We start from the raw sequence: 22,007 nt of genomic DNA, 5'->3' as shown, positions 1-22,007 counted from the left end.
TTTTTATGTGAAGTAGACCAAAATTGAGCACTATGCCTTTGAAAACCCACAGGGAATAAATGGTTTAGTATTAGGTAGTCACAAGGCAAGTTTTGCCATGCTAACGTGCAAGAATGATGAACATAATCATAGAATACTTAGGGTTGGAAAGGACTTTAAGATAATCCAACCCTGTATTTCTTTTATGTTTTTCATAAGAACTTTAGATATATAAAGCTTTGGATCACCACAAAGCTTGAAAATACATGGCTAAGACTATGAGAAATTAGCTATATAAAGATAACGGAAATAATATGTACTCAAAGGGAATGAATAAGAGAGGACATTTTCTTCCTAATATAACTTCTTCCTAACATAATTTATTCTAGTGCATCAAACGTCTCTATCTCACTCTCTATTTTCTGTCTTGTTTTTCATTTTGGAAGGAAGAGCTGGCATTATATACTGTGCATAACTTCATTATCCTGTTCATAAGTTTAAATGTGTACATAGTTTTCAGACTGATATTTCGATTGCACAGCTCTATGCTTTCAGTGCCTGTTGATATATGGAGTTGGAGGATTCTGCACACATGGCCATCATGTTAGCCTTACATTCTATATGGTTATTGGTGATGTGAATCAGTAGTTCCCAAACAGTGAGCGGATGTTGGTACTTCATTTTCTGTAAGCGATAGTGCTGCAGGGAACAGCCAGCAGGATGAGAGGGAGGAGAGGCAATGCTGTGTCATATACTGTGTTCTGTGTTGCATCCCTCAGCCTCCCTAGATCTTCAGCGCTGCCTCTCCTTTGAGTCATCTTGAAACTGCATCTGTCACAGTGCTGGAGATAATGAGAGCCATCAGTCTAATTGGAGTTACTGTCTCTCCCTCCTTCTTGCACCTTGGGCAGTCAGTGCTGCCTCTCAGTAAAGCAAATGGAGCTGACAAGTGTTGGTGGCACTGGACTGGGGGAAGAGGGACAAAAAGCAAAATAATGTAACCTTTGGATCCTTCTCAGAGAGAAGTTGTGGTCTAGACCTGGGGTAGCAGTGCAGGAGGAAAACAGTATTGCTATGAGGGTAGAACCTGAAACATTGTTTGCCCAGGTTTGGAAGAGGAGAAAGCTGGGGAGGCAGGGATCCAGAGTGGGCTGTGGAAAATATGTGATAAGAGTGAGACTTGGGAAAGGAGGAGGTGGCAGATGCCTGTCTTTTAAGGCTGAGGACAACTTGTAAGGCTGTCTTGTGAGGTTTGAGCGCCCTCATCTATAAAAGATGTCTCTGCCCAAACGGAGGCCAGAAGATGAGGAAACAAAGATATAAAATGCAAAACACCAAAAAATCTCAAATTAGGCCATAATGATCTTTCTTCTGTTACTGTCATCTTTCTTTTCCTCTTCTGCCATTTCTTATACTTCCTTTATTGTATCACGTGTGGAATATTTCCTACCCATGACTTGCTATGCTGATGAACACACTGATTCATATGTGGGGTACTACTGGCTAATCTTCCCCAGGGCATAAGTGTCCATAAACAAATTTCCAGTTCATGGGAAAAAAAAAATCATAGTTAAATACATTCTTGAGCATTTTAAATGAGTAAGAATTGTTAGTATTTTAAATATTATATTTATAGTCTATTTAAGATTTTTTGTGCATTTTCTGATTTTGGCCATTCGGAACTTACACAGATACACTTTTGTTCTTTCATTCCTGCTACTTAGTTTCTTAATGCTATCCTTCGGTTACTAAATACAGACTTCCAATATTGCTTAATCAAGGTGAAAAAGACTAAGATTTTACAGGATGTTAACTATAAGATTCTAAGGATTCTTACTACATTAATTAAACCCACTGGTGGGAGAAGTACACTTAATCTGCTACTAAATGTTACTACTGAGTGGCAGCCACATAGCTAGAGAATATTATATTTCACTGGCAGCAGTTCCATTTTCTGACCCTGATGTCAAAGTAGTGAAATGAACCTGCATTGTTCTAAAATAAATTGTATTCAGTTTTAAGTAAATTGTAGACTAGCAACAAAGAGCTTTAGTAACCAATTTCACTATGTGGTCTGTTTCTTCTTTCTTAGTATATGGAAGGAAAGTATCAATTAAAGCATACATTCATAATGCCTTAATTGTTATTCTCTGGGGGACTGTTAATTGAGTTTTATAATCATCTAACTAGACACATTAATCTGTTCCCTTTCTAATCTTCTACCTAATAGGATGGCAGGGAGCTGCGTCAGGTCCTGGAATAAACAAATACCTAGCTTTTTTTCTTTCAGTGAATCTGTAATTTTCCCAGGCTGGCTGTCACAGATTCCTTGTTCAGCTGTATTGCTAAATTAATGCTTTCTTCATTGTTTCAGCCAGCTTTCAGTCCACATTGCAGTGATTACATGCAGACAAATTTGAATTAATTTCCGAGGTAATGTTTTTGGAGGTAGCATTAAAGGGTTTATTAAAATCAAGATCTATTACTTCTGCTTTGCTGCTTTGTGCCTTTATTTTGTATACACCCTCTTAAAGTGTGCACAGCTTATTCTCCTACACAAGATGCAGGAGCATAGTGACCTTAAAGTCAAAGCCATAGTGTTCTGTCAAGAATAATAAATTATTGATATTTTTTTCACCTGATTACAGGGTATGGAGAAAGATAGTGAGATGTTAGACTTTTACTAGAAAGCCCAGCCATTTTAATATGAAATATCTATTGTCAGTAATGGCTGATTGGCAGTATGGTTCTCTATGCCTAGTTAAAAGAATATTAAAATATAGAAAAGAAAAAAAAAAGAGAAAATCCTAATGCATTTGATAATGAGATTAAGTAGATTTTATTTTTTTATTTCTTTATGTTTTCTAGGTACATGTACACAAACACTGCTCATGCTATTTGTAATAATTGAGGGTAAGGGAACTGAGCACTAAGAAGCATCTTGTTTGGTTGGCTATCTTAAAACAAACTAATGAACATCTTACAAAGAGAAGGTGTGCTGTCTAAATATGCATAGACAAGTTTTAGTATTAAGGTAGATAATGGCCAGAGTGGGTTGGTGTTCTTCACACATTATAGGACTAAGTGAAGGCATTTGTTTATCTTACAACAGGAATTTAGCTGGATATTTTTGTAAGGAGCAATTGAAAAACTAAGCTGTTGTCAAATATCTGTTGTTTTCTTTATGTCCTTAAGAATTTGCATTAATTTGACATGGTCTCCTTGTGGTGGATGGGCAAGTTTACTGTGAGCTATTAGGCACCTCTGCAGTAGATAGGTAACAAGTGGAGCTGCTTTTCTGGTGGCTGTTAAGCAACATAATTGGAAATAAACACATAAGCAATTCTGCAAGCCAGTGTGACATTAATTCTGATACATTTAATCACTTGGAAACATGGGTACTTATTAACTGCTAACATTTCCATGTGATAAGCACTCTGGTTTCTTTCTTTACTTGTTCTCTGAACTGTAAAAGTATCCGAAGCCATTATTTCAGAGAATACCTGAAATCATTATTTATGAACTATCAAATATATTGTTCCTTCTGTTTTCCTTCATGCCTAAACAATAGTTAGTGGGAAATTCCCAGCATGTTTAAGACTATATTATGCTAGAAATTGGCCCTAGGTCTCCTGTCATAATATGTTTATTCTTTTGTGGGTAGTTTTTTTGGTTCAGCTGTAACATAAATGTGACAAAATGTAAGTTTGTGTTTGAGTCTTCACTAAGGAGTCACTGATCAGCAATATTTGTATTTCTACCACAAGTGGTAAAATTTGCGCAAGATTGTTGGGGCGCATGATTCTAAGCTAATTAAACTCACAGCTATATTGGTGGGAGTATGATCCCTGACTCCATGGGATGATGAGTGTGACTGAAGAGGTAATCATTCATATTTACACTATCAGTAGTGTTTCTTGAAATTTTGTTTAGTATACTCCCTTTGGAGTTTAAATATTGTTTTAATTTAAATTGAGGTTTTGCACTTTTGGGTAAACTTTGTTGTATTTGAAGTGCATAAACATGCATATTTGTGATGGAATAACAGAAAATTACTTTTTCTTTTTAAAGTAAATTTTGTCTTTTTAGATCGTGTTCACGTGCTCAGTCCTCTCTGGTTCACAAACTGATTCTGCCTCCAGTTATGCCGGGGTGCATCAAGAATAGTGGATTTAAGTAATAGAATTCATTCTGTATCACGTATTTAAAAATTACATAAGGAATCTTCCCATGTATTAATCCTGTTTGAAGTTAAACTACCCGTGTACTACTAATGAATGTTTTGAAAAGGTCAGTTTAATTCTCTGAAGTGTACATCCTAAGTCTTCCAAAATGGAAACACTGGATTTTCATAAAATTTTCTATCTTGTATGGTATGGTAACACCTGAAGAAAATGGAATAAGCATGTTCCTACATAAACTCAATTTTGTTGAAGCTTTCTGGTTTACTGTGTAGTTTGGAAGACCGGGACTTTCCTCAGGGGGAAAGTAATAGATGAGTCTGACTATGCTAGCATCCCTGGGTTCCTTCCATAAATAATGGAGAATGGATTCAGAGCATGTGCCTAAGTTTAGTTATGCTTCCCTGGGGTCTCTTTGGTGCACTGGTTGCATTCTGACAGAGCAGCGCTACTTTTAACTAAAATAAAAAGAAGGCAGTGAAAGATGGAGAAGTCTTTGTCCCTTTCTTTAGAAGGTGGTAAGTTCCCTTGTCTAATCTGTTGCTTGTAAATAAAAGTACCATTTTTCAAAAGACAATTTGATATGCATAGCACAAACTGGATCTTAATTCAACCAAATAGATGCATACTGTTATGCTTCTATTTTCACCTCCTGTACTTTCAGAGTGGTTTTTGCATTTTATAATGCAGTTTTTCAGTGGTTCAGCAGTCTGATAGGCATGGATTTTCTTTTCACCCAGTGAAATTTGGTGCATCTCTTTTTCTAGTATTGTTAAAGTATGCAACACCTCAATGAGTAAAAATACCCATGTGATTTCTGAATGGTTTTTATAGCAAAACCTTCTCATTCCTTGTTATTTTCTTCAAGGTAAACTTGAAACATGTAAACTTTTTTTTTCTCTTTGTTAGCAGAATGATTTACCCCATTTTTTTTTTTTTTGTTTATGCTATCACCCTGCGTCTCTCTCAGTGTCCCACCATCATCTAAATCAGACCATAAGTATCAGTGTCTTCCATTTTTATCCATTTTTTTCACTAAGCGAAGCCTCTTTGGCAGAACTAATGATCTAACAGGGTTTCCATCACCTTTGAGGATCTGTTTAAAGGAAATCTGTTCCATGTAGCTACTTCTACATGAATTTGTCCTTTCATTGAAACTTGTAATATGGCAATATGTTACTGAGGGTTACTGTCTTTGAACCCCTAAAGTTCTGATTTTCTGTGTCTGTATGATTTACTGCGAGGCTGTTTCCATGAAAGAAATTCAGAGTTGCAACCTAGAGCTCTGTATATTTCCATAGCCATACCAGATGTAGTATCTGTGTTTATTTTGGAAAGGCAGTTCTGTTACTTTAGTTTTCTTCAAACCGCTGCAATATGAAAACAGGAATTACAGATACTGAGACAGAGAAATTGTTCTTCAGAAAGTGAAGAGTTTTTTTAAGTGTTGGTATGTGGTTTTACAGTATTTGTTGGCATTTCACTCATCCCTTGAATTGTATTTTCTTTCTGGAAAACAGGAGGCATATATTACCCTACAGATCGTCAAAACAGAATTTAGCCATGAGACTGAAACGCCTTTATGGAACTGGAGGAAAGGAATTTCTGTTTGTAGTAATGAATTACTAGCATTTTTTGTTCCTGAGTATTAGGGAGAAAAAAGAAACAGGATCCTTAAGTTACACTGAATAGAAGCTGAGTTGTAGAGCCAGCTGGCTCTGCTGTCAGGACATGACAGAACAGTGGGAACTGAACCAGAAAACACTTTATGAGGTTACTGTAACCTGGAATTCATGGCAATAATTTTAATGGGTGGGTTCTGTTCATCTCTTAGTGAAGGGAGGAGGATGTGGAAGTAGGAGCTTTTTTTTTCCATGGTTATTCTTAATTATATAAATAGAAAAAGAAATAACAAGCTTACTCCAAAGACAGTTCTAGTTTCCTTGTATAGATTAAAAGTGCAATCCAGGACTACTGGAGAATATTAGTGTTTATGGTTAATTCTTTTTAACAGTTCAACAATTTTCTCTTTCAGGTCGAAAATTTAAAAAGTTTAACAAAATCAAGGTTGTGAGAACATTAGATGCTGCACTCCAGCAGCCAGCGACCCTTCAAGATGAAAGCCAGTCTCTTACCCAAAAGCTGTCCTTTTCTCCAAATCAAGAAATACAGTTTGTGCCCCCAATGATAAGTGTCTTAAGAGGCATTGAGCCAGAAGTTGTCTATGCAGGTTATGACAATACAAAACCCGAAACACCAAGTTCCTTGCTGACCAGTCTAAATCATCTTTGTGAGAGGCAACTTCTTTGTGTGGTCAAATGGTCTAAATTGCTACCAGGTAATAGCACTTCTTATATGTAGTGAATTCTAGTTAAGCAAATATGTCCTAGGATGAGCGGTCAAAAGAGGTTGTTATTGTTTGCCTGTTAATTAATTCTTAAAAAGTTCTAAAATGATCAAACTTCTGCTTAATCATATATCTGATCAAATTCATTTTAATAAGAGGGCACTTTTGAAGGAATGCATCTTACCATTGAAACTCACTCCAAAAATCAGTAGAAGCCTGGAGAATTCTGCTATGTGATTGTTAGAGCAGCTTTTCCACCTCAACCCCTCCTAATCTGTTATTAGTTCTTTTTGTGTAAAAAAATGCTTATATTTCTGCATATTCTTTATTCTTATTAAAATGGATTTTTGAAAGCAACAGAGGAAAGCTGTAATAAATAGTACCAATTCAGACTAAGCAGCTCACAAATAGACTGGTAATGAGAAGTAACTGAATATATGAAGATCCAATTGTGGATTCAAAAAAAAATAAATCACGGTATGTATGTATGCTTGCTGTATGGTCATAGGGGCCTGATCCTATGTGGTATATAAATATAACTATATCAAGCAGAAAGACTAGAAAGCATAACTTTAGGTGAGCTCAGTGTGTCACTTTGCTGCTGCAGGAAAGGATAGTCCCTGTCACTGCTCCTCACCATTGCAGCTTCTGCTTGTCAGGCCTCTTGGTTGAACTTCGAGCTATAAAACTGAGAACACCTGGAAAGGCAAATGCTCGAAATGCAGTCTCAGCACACCTACTCAGCTGTTGTCTAAATAAAAATTATGAACTATTTTAACTTTTCATTTAATTTCCAGGATTTCGGAATTTACATATCGATGATCAGATAACCCTCATCCAGTACTCATGGATGAGTCTAATGGTTTTTGCAATGGGATGGAGATCATACAAACATGTCAGTGGTCAGATGTTATATTTTGCACCAGATCTGATTCTAAATGAGTAAGTAGACACTGCTCTTGCATGATATGAACGAAATTTTGAGCTTAGTTCTGTCAGTGAGAATGTGACTTCTTTGGGGCCAGGATTTCATTCATTACTTTTTTCTGTTTCAGAATTGACAGCAAAGCGCTCTGATCATATTAAAGTACAGTAACTTTGGGAAGCATTTTGTGGGAATCCCAAACATTCTGCTGGCATGACCAAACAAAAAGTTTGAATAATATTTTAGTTACCTAAGAGAAAAATCTATAAAAAATGATGCTGTTGGAAGATTTACTTGCATTCATCTGAATAAGACATGAATTGATGTTTAAGAATGGGATTTCCTTTGATCATTGTTTGAGTTTTTTTTTTTTTGCAAATAGTTCATGTATAGTTTTGGCACTTTCTGTTGAAGCTCTGATTTTCTGAAGGCCGTGTCTTGTTAGAAAATTGTAATGATTTAGCAAGAAGGAATTTTAACATCAAGGATAAAATATGTGAGACTGCGCTTTTCTGTCTCGAGGGGAGATTGTTGACTTAGATTTTTCTTCACTATGCTGATTAATTCTGATAATCTTCATCACAGTTTGTCAGTTTTTCAGAAAAGATACATAGGTAGATACAGTTTTTATACTACATGGGAGTTTTCTGTGGACTGTAAAACATTATTTAATCTCTGTTTATTTTTCCTTAATACTCTTTTTAGTTATTTTTTCTTAAAATCCTAAAAGAACTACTATGAAGTGAGGTGAAAGTTAAACAGTTTTCTTGCAAGACATACCTGTTTAAGGATTAAGAGGTGGATTTGCAGAAGACCTAGGTATCTGAATTTAAAATGTATAGATAGGAAAGTTCTTGTCAGTGAACTTCTTCATAGAAAATACATGGTTGAGCAGGCCATGTAGCTCCTGACCTTGTCTCTTCCAGATGACTGTAAATCACTGTGAAGTTATAGTGTAATGAATTCTTTCGTCTCCCATGTGTATTTGCTGTACAAATTGAAATACTTTGAAGGGATGAGATTGAGAAAATTTCTGACTGTATTCTGTCCCAGCATAGTCTGTGATGTATCTCATGGTTGCATTCAAAAGAAACACAAAGTCAGATGGCCTTAGGCAGCAATGTCACATCTTGGGGTGTTTCCCTGTGTGTGGACCACTGCTGCCATCTTGTGAAGACAACTTTCTTTCAGTATAGGGTTTAGATTTATGAACTCTTGATTATATTCAGAGACAGCTTCTTATTTGTAGCTCAAGTCCATCTACATGGAGGAGACGTACTGACAACGTACATACACTTCTTTTGGTTGTAGAACATGTCATCAGAGTCATCCTAGAAACGTTAGTTAGATGTGAAAAGTAACCAGAGCACTAAATCATAGCTGCAACTATTTATTGGGGAATAAGTTAGCTTTTAGATAAGTAAAATGTAAGGAAATTCCTTGTCTACAATGATGTCTAAGATTGTACTTTCACGATCACTTTAGGCAAAAAGGTACCTACTAAGCACTGCATCCCCATGATTTCACTTAAGATGGGTCAAACACTATCTTGCTGCATTTTCCAACAGATAAGGAAATTATATGCTTGAGAAATACCTCAGAAAAAGGCAGAGGTGATCCCTGGTCTGACTCACCACATAGGAGCGCAGGCACTAATGCCGGAATAGGGGGAGTGCACACCTAGAGGTGGAAGGAGATAATGGAAAATACTTACACATGGGCAGCACACACGAGTTGTTTCAAAATGACCGTGAAACCACAATCCAAAGCTTGTTTCACAGGCAGTCTGTCATTTAGCAAACTGAGTTGTCATGCTCCTTGGGAACGACATGTTTGATAGCATTGATTTTGGAAGAGGAAAGGCAGGAGTGTTAGTTTGACAAAGGTTTTCAACTCTTAGAAAGATTTGCTGTTACTTACACTTTGCAGTGTCTCAAAACATGACTAAGAACAGCATTTAAACATAACCTGAAAACTGCTATCACTGTTCATAGATAATAATTAGGAATAGAGACTACCAGAAAGGAATAGGAAGGGAGATTTAAAGTAGATGTAGAAATAACCAGTCCATTCAGATCTAACAGGTTAAATTTCTATGTCAAAGCCATTTAAGGGCTTGTACAAGATATCAGATGTTGAACAAAACTGAAATAATTTTCTTTTATGATAACAGTAACACTTCAAATAACAAGAAAAATACCTCAGTGCATTGAAAAAAGCCTTTTATTTATGGAAAATATCTTCTCTTTTCATTGTTGAAGGTATTATATGCAGTCAGTCTGGAATGCTGTATAAGCTTGTAGGGTGTTGATGGGGAAATTTAATCTTCTTGTCGTACCTAATTCATCTGGGTTGAGATGTGACTTTGTAACATTAGCCCAAGTTATTGGATCTTCTGGTTAATGTACAATGAATTCAGTTCAGATTACAAACTTTGTAATGCAATTGTGGCAGTCATTTCAGTCGAAAACTGCCTTCCCAATAAATGCATGCAATAAAATATACTCACTATACCAACATCTTGAAAAGTAAGACTGAAGTGCTGCAAAAAACTATAAACAATTTTATGTATTTCCTTGTGAAGTTTATTCTGTTCACTTTTTAGTTTAGATAAGGCTGTAGTAATGTCTAAGTTTACCTAAAAGCCTTTGGTATATATTTACATGTAACATTTGTAACTGTGTCTTTAATGACATAAGTCATTACAAAATAATATCATTGCTGTTAGCAGTACAGTGTTAGACTTGCAATAAAATATTTTGATGCAGACATTTTTGCAAAACCTAAGAAGTTTTCTGTAAACTTTTAGGTTTGTCTTTGATTTCATGCTTTGAAATCTTTTCAGAGAATATGAAACTCTATCAATGTCTAAAAGAAATTATTAATCATTAGGGTGGTTTTAATTAATAAACCCCCTTTTTTGGTAGTTACCATTCAGCCTTCATAATCTCTAAGGTTTTATTTTGTTTTGTTTTTCTGGGCAGCAGTAAGATCCAAATAATTAAACATTCAAAATAATAGCACATTCATTACAATTAAAAACCAGCTGTTGGTTGTAGGTACAAAAATGTCAGAATATTCATGTGTATAAACTTTCTCTTCAATTTTTGTAATGTGGTAATTAAACTGCTAACAAGGTACTTTCTTCAGATAAGCAGTACTGGAGCTGTTCCTTATTTTCATGTTGTGGTTTTTTGTTTGGTGTTTTTTTTATTTCTTTTTACCTTTTCTGGGTAAGACAGAGGATGAAAGAATCATCGTTCTATTCCCTGTGCCTATCCATGTGGCAACTCCCACAGGAATTTGTCAGACTTCAAGTTAGCCAAGAAGAGTTTCTGTGTATGAAAGCGCTCTTACTTCTCAACACAAGTAGGTTCTTTGATTTCTTTTTTTTTTTCACTAGGAAGAGTATTAAACCATGTTGTTTAACTTGACAATTGCTAAGCTGTCTGGCTTAACCAATTAAAACTTCTTTAGGAGGAATGTTGGTATTCCAAGGCCCACTAATATTTTTTCTAGTGTTTATAAGGAACAAATAATTTGTGATTCATTCTTGGTTTTCATTTTCAAATCAAGAGTGCAGAATTTTTGCCTGGAAGCTCTTCAGCTGAAATGACTTTATACAGATTAAAAAAAATAAAACCTTACAAGCATTAGAAATACATTGAAAAATACTTAATAATTTGTCAGGACTCAGGGCTTTATCTTGGCCAAGAACTTAAAGCATACTTTTTCAAAAGAATTAGGGAGATGGACATGGCAAACAATATTAACATGTATTCAACCTCTTGTAGTTATAAATAGGTTAAGCTTAGCACAAACAGAAACCTATGGAAATTTTTTTCTTTGGTTTGTTTCTTCAGAACAAAAGCCGTGGTAACTTTCAATCATACACATTTTTTAAAGCATCCGGCATACTGCTGCATTCCACTTTAAATGGGGAATGTGGTATTTGATGAAGGTATCTTCCAACCTTCTCTAAAATACTAACGTGTACATCTGCTGAGGCCGTAATTGTTAAAAATTATGAATCTCCAAATGGAAAGTTTTAAAACGGTGCAGGTGCTACTAGAAATGAGAATAAGCACCTCTGAGAAATACAATTTGAAAAACATTGAAGTTTGGTTCTCTACACACCTATGGAGTCAGAGGAGAGCTGTGCAAATCCTGCATAGCATGCTTGCTAAGTAAAATTTGTTCCCCCTTAAGCTGTCCTTGGCTGCATGCTAAAACAACACTTGTCTCAACAGGGCATAAGCAGTAAAGATTAAATTTAGCTCACATGAACATTAAAAATACTAAAATAACAGCAAAATACCATATACTCTGCTAAAGCGATACAAATAATGTGGACAAAAATCCATCCCTGCTATAAATCCAGTTGCTTTGTTGAATTCTGAATGCATTCTTAGTTTAAATGTTTTTCATCTTATTTTCATCACAAATGAACTCCCTTGCCTATCATTTGAATCTTAGAGGGAAGTTTTAAACTCCAGTGAAATTTAGATCCATTTGTTATGTTCTAGCCACCCATTTCTGTCCCAGAAGGTTCAAAGCAAGTTAAAGAAACATTACAATGGTCCAATCCCTGTCATATATGTGTACATCAGTTTAACAGTATTGTCAAACTACCATTTTTTATTAATTGCGTTGCACTCAGAAATTCATTTTTAGGATGATTTGTTTATATATATGCAAGAAATTAGTTATAAAGGAAAAAAAAATAAAATATTTCTACCTGTGCTGATGAGCTTTGCTTTTTGTTCTCTCCTGCACTTATTGTCTTGTAGGAAAAAACAGTTTGTCAGATCTTTGGGAAAAGGAACACACCTAACCGTTGTTGCTGAGACATTTAGTAGACGTTTGGTACTGTATAAATATAATTCCACAAAACTCTTCTCAAAAAACATATAATCTCATTGTTGCTCTGAAGTGTTTTTTAAAACTACTTTTATTTCAGTCATGGTGTTCATTTTAATCCTCTTCAAATGTGAAAGTATGGCCATTTCAAGCTTTCATATACTAACAGTAAATCAAGTCTGAACTTTTAGTTTCTCATTCTGTCTTCTGTTTGATTTATTCTTTAGATGAACTCTTTTTTACTTTTTCTGTCATTTTGAAGAAGCAGTAATTTGCATTAAACACAACAGAATGTCAGTTTCAATACATTTCTAATTCTGAATGCCCCCCAGCCTACGTTTTAACGTTATTTTTGATTTTACAAGTTTTTCCATTGAGTTTGCTGTGACTTAGGTGTATTCTATGTATTGTATTTGTGACAAGTTTTAAAGATGTCTTGAAAGCAGAATTAGTCTTTTCAAAAGTGGACCAACATTTTTATGTTGTGCAGTTGTTCCCATTTTACGGGTCCTTGTTTGCTATATGCAACATGCTGTGTTGTAGCAGTGCCTCATATGTTCTAAACAGGGCTCTGTTTTGTAGAGGCCATGTGCAATTGGGAAGTAGTACTATGAATAGTTCAGAAATGCCTTGATTTAAGAAAGTAGACCTATACCAAGAAGAGAGAAATAAGCATATAGCAAGTTCAGTTCTAGCTCAAACACTTTCCTGACTTTGATTTAGAGGAATTGCAAAATCTTGTTGCATAAGATTTTGGCTGTGTTCTTGCTACTGAATAAAAGCATCCGCATTCTTTACATATGTTCAGAGAGAAGGAACATTTGAGCTACCTGTGCTTAAGTTGCGTTTGTTCATGTAACACATTGTAATTCTTCACTCAAATAAGTAGCTCAGTGGAACTTCTTGTGATTAGACAAGAATGTGACCATGCTTTTGCAGAATTCTAGGGAAATGGGCTATTCACTGCTGGAATAAATCTTTTAACTCAATTCACAAGGGAAATGGAAGGACTAAATTGCTGGTTTATAGATAAAAGTCAAGTATATCGTCCACCTAACCCTAAATTCCATCAGAATGTCAGTTGATACGAAAAAGGTTTCCTAGATGTCTGTAAATGTGCTGTTAAGACATACCCTGAACCACCCTGGCTTTGAAAATCAAGCTATTCTTTTTCCATGACTCAGCATTCCCCTACCATGAGTATTCCTGCCTGTATTATTCCTCAGCACATTGTATTCTCTACAAAACAGAACTTGTGCCTTCCATTCAGACCCGTGATGTAGATGTGACAGCCACACTTTCAGATACCTCCTTTGTCTATCTGGACTTGAGAGGCCATACTGAGTCCAACCAAAATCTCACCTCATCCAGCATTTTATCTCCGTCAGCCACTGGAAAAAACCTAACATGGCATTCCTAAAAACTGGACTGTTCTTAGGTGTAGTGTTATAAATGTACCTTCTGTAGAAGCAGTCACAATTTCTATGTTCTATTTTTGTTTTAGTTAGCAGTCAGGCCCTGACTTCCGTAGCCCAGTTTGATGCTTAGACACTTACCTTTAAAGTAAACCTGCTATTTTCTGTATGTGTGTCTCTCTCGTTCCCCCGGACACCCAGCTGTCAGAGGAGACACCGAGCAAGAGACAATCTTGGCAAACGAGCGGGATCAGTTCCTCTCTTGGGCAGTCTCCTCCAAAACAGGAGACTTCTGAACTCAGGTAGAACAGAGACATGAACTTCTGCCTTGACAGTTCTCTCTGGGCTTGGGGTGATGGACTTTTAATGTTTGCCTGAAGTGTCTCTTTTCCCCTTATGTTTTTCTGAGGAACCAGACATGACTTAGGCAGCTGATTTCAGAACAGGGTCTGTGATTCCTGAATGGAGAGCAGTGTTGCTCACAGTGCGGGATTTGCTATCTGGTTATGGACCAATTTTTAAGTTTTTTATTTTTTTTCCTTTGAAGTCTGTTGTGGCCCTATATTAGTCATGGTCTGATACCAGTTTGAAATGTTCTAGATACCTAGATAACTATCAGATGATTTATTTAGCTGAGCTAGTCCCCATGACATTCTTTTGGAGTCCATGGAGAAAAATAAGCATCTCTACATTTCTTTTTAAGGATACTTCCAAAACAGTGAACATTCCATGTAGGGTTAGTAGAGTGAAGCAAGGATTTACATTTGATTGCCAGATGGAAATAATTTTTAGAGTTTAATTTCTTAAAGTTTTAAATTTCTTAACTGACTCTGACAACATAAATTATAAGACTTGTGTATTACACATCACCATGCCAGGAAGGGAAAGACTAGTTTGCACTGTTTCCTTACAATGCTACCAGCACATACTGTCAGCAGTCAGATATAATCTTATCACAGCCATTAACAGGTTTATTTCTCAATGTTTTCTCCATATCATTATTTTGGTCCTTATGGCTCACCTTTAAAAGAAGAGTGAGTTACTCCATTTACTCCTCCTTGCTAATCTCTTTTAAAAGTTTCTCACATGTAACACTCCAATAGTGCAGTCTATCCTATTAAGAGGTCCAAACAGAAGGCCTGAACACTGGATGCTTTACTGTCTACACTACTTAATAGTTGTTAGTTCATTTCTTGACTCCATTTTGAAGTCCCGGCTCCATCTAGATCTCTCTAATGTAAATCTGCAATGAAGAGACATGGACCCTCATCAGTGTAAACATAAGCCAGTTCATAACAGCATTACTCAAGTATGGGAGTGGTTCTTTGAGCCATCTTCAGCAGTGTTGTGGTTTAACCCCAGCTACTAGGGGTTTATCCACTGTACAGGTTTAACCCCTGTGCTACCTGTTAGGAAGAGAATTAATTCTATCACAGTCAAAACCAGGACAAGCAGACAGGTGTCTGCAGAAGCTTATGGCTATTTCTAGACATGAACAATTAGCAGAATTGTCTGATTGTTGCTGGTATATCCCAGGACACTAACTCTGTCACTGCTTCTGGAGTAACCTTTGAACAACAGGAAGGACCTGAAGTATAATAATGAATTGCACTACACAGTCTGAAATACTAGAAATTGTTCTGTACTTTAAATTTCTCCTATTGCCTTCAGAATAAATTGCAACAGAAGTGTTACTTTCTTTTTAGTTCCTTTGGAAGGTCTAAGAAGCCAAAGCCAATTTGATGAGATGAGAACAAGTTATATTAGAGAACTGGTGAAAGCAATTGGTTTGCGCCAGAAAGGCGTTGTGGCCAACTCGCAGCGTTTCTATCAACTTACAAAACTGATGGATTCCATGCATGATGTAAGTTTACTTGTTAAAGTGGTTTGCTTTTTATGTGAGGAACTAGTATTTCTTACATGGAATTTTATGGAAAGTGGCTAGTCAGTATCTCTAAACAACAAAAGAAAACCTGTACTTTTTTTATTTAGTGTGTATATTTGCATGTATAGATGGCTGTATATTTGTCATGGATATATATTGTGTATGTATTATATGGTAGACAAGATTTAAGAAATATGATTTAAGAAAAATGACAAGATTGAGAAATATGTACTGAATGCTACCATTTTGTTTCATTATTTCTGTAATGTAGCTAGTATAGTTTCAGGTTTTAAGGGACAGCATGTGTGTGTGTTTATACCTGTTCATGAAAATATTTACTGCAAAGAGAAGGCAATTCAAGTTGCAAAGTCAGGGTACTAAGAATTAGAGAAAGACAATCAAGTTTTGCAACCTTAATTCAACTACTTTTCTGAATATATTCTATGCCATTTTTTCAGTTTCTGTCTGCATTTGGGAACTGAGTCATCTTTGAGATCTCTAGTAGTAATACCAGAGATTAATCTACCTTAAGAGATGCATCTGAATCCTTTCCATACCTCTGAGAATTCATCATATATATTATTGGCTTAGCATCCACTAAAACTGAGGCATGACATATTTTTATAACTTCTGCTCATGTGAATATTGTTTTGTATTGGCTTCTTTATCTCTGCAAGAGAGGCAGAAAGCAGGCAAAAAGAGGACAATAGCTGATGTTTTTAGCAAGCACTGGAGAAGTAGCACTAAAATAGTTTAGGAAGAATGCTTTTGAGTTTGGTGTTGATGGCGAGATGCTCACAGGAAGTTCAGGGAAGGGTGGGTCTTTGCATGTTCGTGTTCTTCACCTGCAGATCTGCATTTTATTTTAATTGTTCATGAATAAACACATTTATTCATCTAAAAACCTTTAATTGTAACTAATTCCTCTTTCTGATGGGGGAAAAAAATACATCCTTTGAGAATCCCGTTTATCAGAGTTGAGAGGTAACAATATTGATAATTTTGTGGCTCACCAGGTGATCTGGAGTCTTTTAGTCCACTGCACAAACCTCTCCAGAAGACTTTGCTATCTACAGAACTCACATTCACTATTAGCTATTGCATTGTCTCAGATACCAGCAAAAGGAGAATGAGACAAGTACAAAAAACGTCCTTTCAGGTTAAGGTAGAGAATTCTGAAGGCAGGACATGGAGCTTAACTTTAAGTATTTACTGGTAGTCAGACTGCAGTTGTCACCTGGGACTGTCAGAGCTAAACCTTTCACTGGATTAGCTTTATAATGTTGATATAAACAACAGTGAAACAGATAAAGCACAAGAATTTATGAATCTATATGAATATAACAAATTTTGCCAGTCACTAAAAATGATACTCAAATTCTCTAACAATGTAGGAAAACACAGTCTGGCAATAACAAGTCCTGGCCAGAATACTACTCATAGTAGCCCTCTGCTCAAGCAATAGTTTGGATCAGTCTTGCGTAGCATGAAAGGGCTTCCTGCTTTACCTGGAGTAATAACTTGCAATCTGAGAGTCATAGCATCCAGAGGAAAACTCTGAGATTTCCTCTTTGGCTGTAGAGTCAATCTCTTTATTTCAAATGCTTAAAGTAAGATAGTCTTAGTGGTTGTGAGTGAGGCTTGCTGCAAAATATCCAGCAAGGTGATGGGGAGGGTAATGTTTGGTCTATAAAGTACCTTCATTCAAATGCCTATTTTAGGCTGATAAAGTGATGGGAGACACAAGATCATCACATTGGAGAGACTGTGTTGTTAAAGTCTAAGGTAGGAGAAATAGTATGGTATTTCACAGTGTAAACTGCTGCAAGACTGGAACTTCCGAGAGAAGGTAGAAGAGGTAAAACAGTCATAGTTGCTTTCAGGGGATGAGGGCCTATGGTGTTTAATGTTTGTGGTGTACCCAGATATGATCATAATCAGAACCATGGAAAAGCTTGCAGGCAAACAGTAAATGCTGTCCCTCAGAGCAGTGTTTGGATAGCATACAGTGATCAAGGCATTAAGATGTGAGAATAAAATGAAAGTTTGAATATTGGCTTAGTAATTGCCGTTGTTCATGGTGCATGTCATAAGTGAGGATGATACTGTGTAATATCAGTAAGGCACTGTTTTTATGTGACATGTGGCTATGTTTAGTTTATGATTTTTGCCATGGGAGGATATTTTAATGGGGAATGACAAGCAACCTCATTATTGATTCAGGGAATGACAGAGGAAGGTATATAAAGATGTCAGCCAATGGATGTATGGGATAGGTGATTTGCAGCATGCTTATGACTGATTACTGTTATCTTGATTTATCATGTTTGTATTTTGTTAAATCCAGCTAGTGAAACAGCTCCATCTCTTCTGTCTGAACACATTTCTCCAGTCCCGTGCACTGAGTGTTGAATTCCCTGAGATGATGTCAGAGGTGATTGCTGCCCAGCTACCCAAGATTCTGGCAGGGATGGTGAAACCTCTTCTCTTTCACAAAAAGTGAAATGTCTTTTCTCTTATCATAGAGATGATTTCTGGGTCATTTTTTTGTTTTGTTTATTTTGGTCAAGATTTTGCAATGTCAAGACTTCAGTGTATTTGTCATACTTACTCTGCCTACTGCTTTATACTTGTAACATACACAAGCCGTTTAAGCTTGATGTACATATTGTGCGTTCCTGATTCCTTAACTGCAAAAATCACAACAGTCGTAAGAAATGTTTTGTAAACTTGGCTAAGTTGCTTTTAAGATATGCATAAGAGTGTCAATGAATAGAGTTGTCAGATTTCTAAGAACAGTTACCTTAAACGTTTTTGTTACATACTACATGCTCTCAAATTTATGATATGACATGGTGTAAGGTTTTTACTTTAACACACTGTGTGCATGGCTGCACGTGGGCATGTGTATAATACAAGATTTTGGAGGAATTAAAATAAATATTGCCCACATTTTCTCACAGATATTTCACTTGTTATTAATTAATCTGCCTCACAGAAATATCTTTTCAGTCAGCTGTCCGGGATTACATAGATGTTGCTCACCCTCATGAGTAACTAGTGTTAGGCACAAAGTATACATTCATATTCTTGTCTGTGCTCATACTGCGTTGAAATGCTGAGTTCAGTATGCTGTTTGCTGCACTGTTCAGTGTTGCTCTCCTTCAAAAATAGGAAAGCTTAGTAAAATTTCAGTGTATATTACAACAGAAGTAAGCTTTGGTTTGTGTTATTTTCCTTAAAAGTTTAGCATTTACTGAAGCTTAATCACTTGGCTGTAATCCTAAATTCATCAACTTCAAAATTCTGTATTTCAGAAGCTTTAAGTAGAGATGTTTTCACTAACTACAACTCTTAATAATCTTAATGTTTTGAATTCCAATGATGAATACTCAAACAGCTATTAACATCAAATTATAGTGAGATTAAGTGCAAAAAAGAAATTGAAAAGATGACATTTTGATACACATCAGGCTCATTTGAGTGCTATTTAGTGGAGCTGCATATTTTATATTTTAAAGGCATGCCACTATAATTGGGGTAACTCTAAAAGAGGAATTAGACTATATTAGCTTTATATATTAAGAATGTAATGTTTTACCACGAAAATAATATTTGACTGAAAAAATGTGGTAATGTTTGTTCCTTTGATGTGGATATAAAGCAGCTCATGCATTTAAGACAGTAAATTGTGTATATATTCAAAAACCAGAGAAACAGATAAAGCACAAGAATTTATGAATCTATTAAAATACAACAGATTTTACTAGTTAATAAAAATTATACTCAAATTCTCCAACAATTCAGGAAATCACAGAATCACAGAAGGGTTGAGGTTGGAAGGGACCACTGGGAGTCATCTAGTCTGACCTCTCTGCTAAAGCAGGTTTGCCTACAGCACATTGCTGAGTATTGTGTCCACACAGGTGTGGAATATCTCTTAGGAAGGAGACTACACAACCTCTCTGGGCAGGCTATTCCACTGCTCAGTCACCCTCACAGTGAAGAATTTCTTCCTCATGTTCAGGTAGAATTTCCTGTGGTTTAGTTTATGTGTGAAATGGCAAGTCTTAGTTGAGTATTTGCCGGCCATACGGTTTTGATCTTCTCCATTCCATGTTGGATGCATCCATCGTGTGATAGCATAATGTTGATGATGTGTAGGTTCATCTTCATAGAAGTAGTATCCTTGTCACCTGAACGAAGTCCCATGGGACATAAGATCAAATCAGGGTGCTCCTCATTAAAAGCGTGAGTGATGTTGCTTGTCCATAAAAGTTATGTTCTGTTCTTTAAAAAAAATGTGTACAAGTTACAACTAAAGGTATATCTAAAGGTATCCTTAATGTTTGTTCTTTCCTAAAGCCAATGAGGAAGAAGCTACATTACAACTGGGGATAAAAATGTTTCTGAGATTCCCACATAATAGTACAAAACCCACTGGAGTTGGTGTGAAGATGTGGCCCTGGATAAAGTGGTATAAGCATAATTTTGTGTTAGGTGACTAGGTTCATCATTGCTAACTGCCCAAAGACAAACAATTTATTTCATATTCAGTAAAATCTGACTTCTAACTGTGATCCTTAAAACAATTGTTTTAATAAATAACACAAAAATCTTTATTTCCACATCTTGAAGTTTTGTTTTCTTTATTTTTCTCTGTATTTAGATTCAGTAATTGTGGAGCTTAGTGTCCATTTCAACTATTCCACTTTTGTGTAGCAACAATATTTTCTTGCATTCTTAGTGAATTTAAGCATTGCCACATAATTTACTATTGAATAAACTGTGTCACTGTTTAACAGCTGGTAACAGAAACTTCCCACACTAAATATTATTCTTCAACACCCTAACTGTGAAATTACAAAACAGAGTAGGCAGCGTGTTTGCCCTGGACCAGCCTCCATCTGCCTTTTATTCAATCCCTGAAATTTGTTCCAAGTGGCTGCCATGTCACCATGTCCCGTAAATACAGCAGATTAGTTTGAAGTGCTCTGTATTTGTCTCAAAGGCATAATCAAAAAGGAAGAAAAGACGCCTTTGGGGAATAGATAACAAAGGTTAAAAACATTTTTTTATTTGTATTTCTTAAAGTTCTCTAACAGTAAAAATTCCCAGAACCTTATGGTCATGATAAATGCACTACATAAGTTAGAACGCATTTGGCTAAATGTGGCTGCAGTATGAAATTAAAAAAATCCCACTGTTTTAATTTGAGAACTTCCAGCTTTAAGCCCAGTTTATAAAATTGCCTTTAGTCTCTTCATCATCATTTGCTCTGGATTACACGGACACCATGAACACTGATTGAAACTCAAGATTGCTTCCCTCCTTCGCTCTTTGCAGGTACTGTGCCTTTTTATCACTGCAGCAATGTCCAAAGAGCCATCAGCAAACTAGGTTTTTTCTGTCAGAGAGTATGAGGCTTTGCAGTTGCTTGTATTTCTCTGCATTAATATTTGTTTGAAGAGTAAGGTGTTTTTTGTCCTGAGCTTTACAAATAGATCCATATAAAACATCTTGTAGTGCTTCTCAATATACTGACCAAGGCATAACAGTTCTGGACCTTCTTGATGTTGCATTTTGCACACTAGGAATCCAGAGGTTTTGGTAGATGTACTTTTTTGTTTTCTCACATTTATGATGTGCCTGACGACATCTGAAAGGTAAGAGACCTGTTGTACTAATTAGAAAGCTTTCTATCTTCTTCAGATTGCAGACATAACTTTTTGTCTGAGCTATCACTACAAGTTTATCTTACACTAAGTAATGCAGTCCCACACCCGAGGCCAAGCCTTTCCTGTTCTGTGCGGTTTAGGTATTTTTGACCCAAAGTTTTCAGCACTGCCTTCTGCTATCACTTCAGTGAAGCAAACAAACCAGCCCATGAAGTGAACAGTTTCCTTTGAGCTCTGCTGTCGTTACTCAGCTTTGTCGAGTCATTGCATTTATAGTTTCTGAAGACTTGCGGAATTTGAAGTGCCTGGCAGTGGCAGCCCAGCTGTGTTTGGAGAGCTGTGACAATGCAGGGCAGAGAAGAGGAGGCCTCCAGCCCCAGAGAGCTGTTCTACTCGTTCACAAGTTGTTCACAGCTGTACCTCCTGCGCTCAAAAGAAACACAAAAGGTCAAATGCTTGGCTCATGTTTGCAAAGAGCTCAGCTGGATCAGCAGTACTGACCAGCCTTCAGGGAAAGGGGAATGTGGCTTCCTTAGCACCTCGTTCATGTACCCTGAGAAATTAAACCGATCTCACTGCACTTCAGAATGGTCTGGTTGTATGTGTGCATAATAAACTGGAGCTTAGGTAGTTTTGAACACCAGCTTGCACTGCAGTTAGGTTTTCTTGGGTAATATCTACAGTAGAGAAGCTGAGAGTTCGGTTTGCATTTTCTGACCAGTCAATGCTTCATTAGT

The 22,007-nt window shown here is 36.3% G+C and overlaps 1 protein-coding gene across 2 annotated transcripts in view; it reads left to right on the top strand.

The window, feature by feature from the left end:
• The window catches only part of PGR (progesterone receptor), a 35,294-nt gene extending 16,492 nt beyond the window's left edge, over nt 1-18,802 (top strand). Inside the window, exons 4-8 of one of the 2 annotated variants that reach the window (XM_061374609.1) lie at nt 6,196-6,498; nt 7,305-7,449; nt 10,671-10,801; nt 15,414-15,571; nt 17,940-18,802. In XM_061374609.1, the coding sequence (XP_061230593.1) occupies nt 6,196-6,498; nt 7,305-7,449; nt 10,671-10,801; nt 15,414-15,571; nt 17,940-18,095 (893 nt within the window). In that variant the 3' untranslated portion in view covers nt 18,096-18,802. The remainder of the gene's footprint in view (nt 1-6,195; nt 6,499-7,304; nt 7,450-10,670; nt 10,802-15,413; nt 15,572-17,939) is intronic. The other variant, XM_061374610.1, reaches the window with a different exon arrangement.
• The last annotated feature ends 3,205 nt before the right edge of the window (nt 18,803-22,007 follow it).

This window comes from Neopsephotus bourkii, unplaced genomic scaffold (assembly GCF_033783945.1).
Source record: "Neopsephotus bourkii isolate Nb327-2 ecotype Australia unplaced genomic scaffold, CSIRO-AGI_Nbou_v1 NB_1638, whole genome shotgun sequence".
NCBI classification, from domain to species: Eukaryota; Metazoa; Chordata; class Aves; order Psittaciformes; family Psittacidae; genus Neopsephotus; species Neopsephotus bourkii.
Note: the sequence above shows the minus strand (reverse complement) of the source record. Positions and strands in the feature narration are given on the sequence as shown.